Source organism: Chiloscyllium plagiosum, unplaced genomic scaffold (genome assembly GCF_004010195.1).
Source record: "Chiloscyllium plagiosum isolate BGI_BamShark_2017 unplaced genomic scaffold, ASM401019v2 scaf_1038, whole genome shotgun sequence".
Lineage (NCBI taxonomy): Eukaryota > Metazoa > Chordata > Chondrichthyes > Orectolobiformes > Hemiscylliidae > Chiloscyllium > Chiloscyllium plagiosum.
This window is the reverse complement of record NW_025215337.1, coordinates 70,297-74,863: the sequence shown is the minus strand read 5'-3', so window position 1 is coordinate 74,863 and position 4,567 is coordinate 70,297. Positions and strand designations below refer to the sequence as shown.

General features: G+C 49.8%; 1 protein-coding gene across 1 annotated transcript in view; it reads right to left on the bottom strand.

Annotated features, from left to right (window-relative positions):
• Positions 1-2,109: 2,109 nt before the first annotated feature.
• The window catches only part of LOC122548290 (tetraspanin-4-like), a gene marked incomplete at both ends in the record, with an annotated part of 47,106 nt that continues 44,648 nt past the window's right edge, over positions 2,110-4,567 (bottom strand). Inside the window, one exon of the mRNA XM_043686817.1 lies at positions 2,110-2,241. Within this exon, the coding sequence (XP_043542752.1) occupies positions 2,110-2,241 (132 nt within the window). The remainder of the gene's footprint in view (positions 2,242-4,567) is intronic.

Here is a 4,567-nt window from a genome sequence, read left to right as displayed (position 1 = left end):
GAGAGAGACGGAGGGTGAGGGGGAAAGGGGAGAGAGAGAGACGGAGGGTGAGGGGGGACGGGGGGAGAAAGAGAGACGGAGGGTGAGGGGGGACGGGTGTACTGAATTCCCTGCTGTCCATCAGAGCCCCCCTTCATATGAGACTCTGGAATGTTCCCATCTCCACGTCAGATCGTCCCAGGCTGTAATTCCCCAAACACATTCGCTCCAACAACTCTGCGTTACATTCATACAGCACCTATACCATCCCTCCCAGCCAAGTCAGTCAGACAGACCCTGAGCCCTGGGCAGATCGGGGGCAGGAGACTGTGAGCTGGCTCACAGAGACCGGGATGAAGGGGCGTTCTGAAAGGGTGGGGGGGAATTCCCGATCTCCGACCTCAGGCAGCTGGAGACACAGCCCCCAATGACAGGGAGCTGGGAAACAGGGGGATGCTCCAGAGGCCGGGATTGGGAGGGGGTTACAGGGATAGGGAGGAGGTGTAGGGGCTGGAGGGGGTTACAGAGATAGGGTAAATACAATGACTGCAGATGCTGGAAACCAGATTCTGGATTAGTGGTGCTGGAAGAGCACAGCAGTTCAGGCAGCATCCAAGGAGCTTTGAAATCGACATATCGGGCAAAAGCCCTTCATCAGGAATAAAGGATAGGGAGGGAGTGGAAAGAATTGAAGAGTTAGTTGAGGCAATGCTTCCCACATTCATTCAGCAAAGAGGTTACACTGGTGTCAGGAATCGTCATTGTTGAGGAGGACTCCAGTAAGTCCCAGGATGACATGAGAAAGTGAGGTAAACAGGGGAGACTAGGGGACCTGCTGAACACCTGTAAGGTGTGAGTTTGGTCAGTCAGAGCAATTAAAGGGATTAGATTCACCTACTGTGTGGAAACAGGCCCTTCGGGCCAACAAGTCTCCGAAGAGTAACCCGCCCAGATCCATTTCCCGCTGACTAACTCACCTAACACTATGGGCAATTTAGCACGGACACATGCACATCTTTGGGCTGTGGGAGGAAACCCACACAGAGGCGGGGAGAATGTGCAAACTCCACACAGACAGTCACCTGAGGATGGAATCGAACCCAGGTCCCTGATGCTAGGAGGCAGCAGTGCTAACCACTGAGCCACCGTGCTGCCCATATAGGGGCCCTGGGATGGTAAAGTACAATTGAGAAGGTGGTGTGGCAGTAACATCACAGGCTGAGCAATCGGGAACCCCAGGCTAATATTCTGGGGATATGGGTTTGAATCCCACCAGGACAGATGGAGATATCTGAATTCAATTTTTTAAAGATTAGAATTAAAAGTTGATTTAGTGACACCCACTGCATTAAAAATCCCCATCTGGCTCACTAATGTCCATTAGGGATTGAAATCTGCCATCCTTACCTGGTCTGGCCTACAACTAACTCCAGACCCACAGCAACGGCGTTGACTCTTAACTGCCCTCTGGGGAATTAGGGTTAAATCTCAGGAAGGTTAGTGAGGCTTTAAAATATAACATTTCTCGAGGGATCGAGTGATGAAAAATGAAACAGGAAAGTGTTGTAACTCGTACAGGACCGTAATTAGTGCACAGTCTGAATCCTGCAGGCAGCTCTCAACCAGAAGGCTGTAGGGAAGACTCATTGAGATTGGACATCAGGAAAGGATACACAAGCCAGTTCAGAACTCTCTCTTCAACGTAAAAGGCTGACGTGTGACCTAATCTCCCCCTTTAAAACGATGAAAGGTTTTGGCCAAGTAGATATAGAGAGAATGTTCCCACTCACTGACAAGAGCAGAGCCAGTTGGGTTTCTGGAGACAATGTTGCGCGATTGCAAACGCTGCTGTGGTACAGTTAGATATTGAGGTGACATTTGCTCACTTTGTTCTAACCTCCGCACTCCCTCTTATCTGCCCTTCGCTTCCAGCTTGCAGAGAGCTCATCCCTCGGTAAGAGCATTCCCTGCAATTCCTCTGACTAGGGATCCGAGGCTGTGAATATCTGTAGGCCTCTGGCTTTGTACAGCCAGAAGCTCGCTTGGACCTTCCCTCTGAACCAGGGCTTCCTAGTCCTGCCCCTTTCCCCCAATGGGACATCTGTGTCCCACCCAGACGACAGTACTCACATCTTTCCACCATGTGTCTGGGGAGTGGAGGCCACAGCTCACACTGTATTCCTGGCAGCAGGAGTCTGGCACTTGCGTCATGTTGAAGGCCTCAAACCAGTCAGTGTAGTTCGAAACTCCACAGCAGCCAAACTGGAAGAGCCAATAGATTACACATCAGAACAATCCCAAATAACCTTTCGTCAAACCCACCTACATCCAATCGTCATAGCAACATCAACTATGTGGGCCCAAAGCCTTCTTACATTGTCGTTCCCTGCTTCTGAACTTCGACCCATCCTATAGATTAGATTACTTACAATGTGGAAACAGGCCCTTCGGCCCAACAAGTCCACACCGACCCGCCGAAGCGCAACCCACCCAGACCCATTCCCCTACATTTACCCCTTCACCTAACACTACGGGCAATTTAACTTGGCCAATTCACCTAACCTGCACATTTTTGGATTGTGGGAGGAAACCGGAGCACCCGGAGGAAACCCACACATGGTGTGGTGCAAACTCCACACAGAGAGTCTCCTGAGGCGGGAATTGAACCCGTGTCTCTGGCGCTGTGAGGCAGCAGTGCTAACCACTGTACCACCGTGCCGTACTGCTCTCCTACTCCACAGTTTGTGCCCTAGAATATTTCCTCAAGTCAATTGGGGTGACACGGTGTCAATTCCTGCACTGACCAAGGTTATGACAAAGGACTCTCCTTCTCAGCCTCTCCCTGAGGTGTAGTGACCCTCAGACTAAACCACCACCATTTGCCTCCAACTAATTAGAGAACCAGAGAGAGAGAGAGAGACCCCGCCTTGGTCTGGTCGGACTGAGGTGATTGGAGCCACACACCATGTGCTTAATTCCTGGAGTGGGTCTTGAACCCTCTAACTCTAAGACAAGAACAATGCACTGCAAAATGGAGCCTCAGTGGTTAGCACTGCTGCCTCACAGTGCCAGGGACCCAGGTTCGATTCCACTCTTTGGTGACTTTCTGTGTGGAGTTTGCACATTCTCTCTGTGTCTGCACATGTTTCCCCTGGGTGTTCCGGTTTCCTTCAAAGATGTGCAGGTTGAGTGGATTAGCCATGCTGAATTACCCTTGATGTCCAGGGATGTGCAGGTTGGGTGGATTAGCCATGCTGAATTACCCTTGATGTCCAGGGATGTGCAGGTTGGCTGGATTAGCCATGCTGAATTACCCTTGATGTCCAGGGATGTGCAGGTTGGGTGGATTAGCCATGGGAAATGCAGGGTTATGGGGATGGAGGATGGATCTGGGTGGGATGCTCTTTGGAGAGTTGGTGTAGACTCAATAGGCTGAATGGCCTGCTTCCACACTGTAGGGGTTCTATGATTCAAAAAAAAGGCTACAACACTTTCCGAATCCCATACTATCCCCTGTCTGACAACTGGCTGGAGGCAGGCAGTGAGGGAAGGAGGCGATTGTTCCAATTCAGAGAGCAACTTGTTGAAGGATAGGACTGGAGCCAATCATTTCACATTCTTGCATTTATTTACAGACTGAAACATTCCACACACTGGCCTCCTAGTGTCAAAGTCTTAATAAGTATTTCTTGACAGATGCTCAGTGAAAGCCACAGTTAATGCTCTCTACTTGTGTACAATTAAACACAATTAATAGACAGTTCACAGAGACTGGCAGGAGGAGCAGCAGGCTTGGGAAAATGAAGGCCTTTGGGAATTTTCTGGCTGAGTCGCAAACAGCAGGACAGCTCAGAGTGGAATAAAACCTCCACCAACCGTTCCCGGCTCCAAGGAAACGACTCCATTTTGCAGTGCATTGTTCTTGTCTCAGAGTTACAAGGGCTCAAGACCCACTCCAGGAATTACGCACAAAATCCATGGTGTGTGACTCCAGTCACCTCAGTCCCACCAGACCAAAGTGGGCTCTCTCTAATTAGAGGGAGGGGGTCAGTACACCTCAGGTGGGGGGAGGGGTTGAGAAGGAGAGTCCGTTGTGGTCACCTCACCCAGCGCAGGGATTGAACCTGTTGGTTTAATCTGGTAACTGAGCTAACATCTCCCTCGATGGGTATCTCTTTATAATTGTATCACCTTCCTCCAAATCCTTAATTATTCATTTCTGCAGACCAGACCTTTATAAAGGCAATTTGGATCCTTTGAACATTGAACTGCTAACTTAGTAAATGACATCTCTATTGATCTAATTAATTGCCCTTTTGTAAACAGGACAGTGAAGGCGGCGTTTGGTCTGCTTGCCTTTATTGGTCAGTGCATTGAGTACAGAAGGTGGGAGGTCATGTTGCGGCTGTACAGGACATTGGTTCGGCCACTTTTGGAATATTGTGTTCAATTCTGGTCTCCCTGCTGTAGGAAGGATGTTATGAAACTTGAAAGGGTTCAGAAAAGATTTACAAGGATGTTGCCAGGGTTGGAGGATTTGAGCTACAGGAAGAGGCTGAACAGGCTGGGGCTGTTTTCCCTGGAGCAT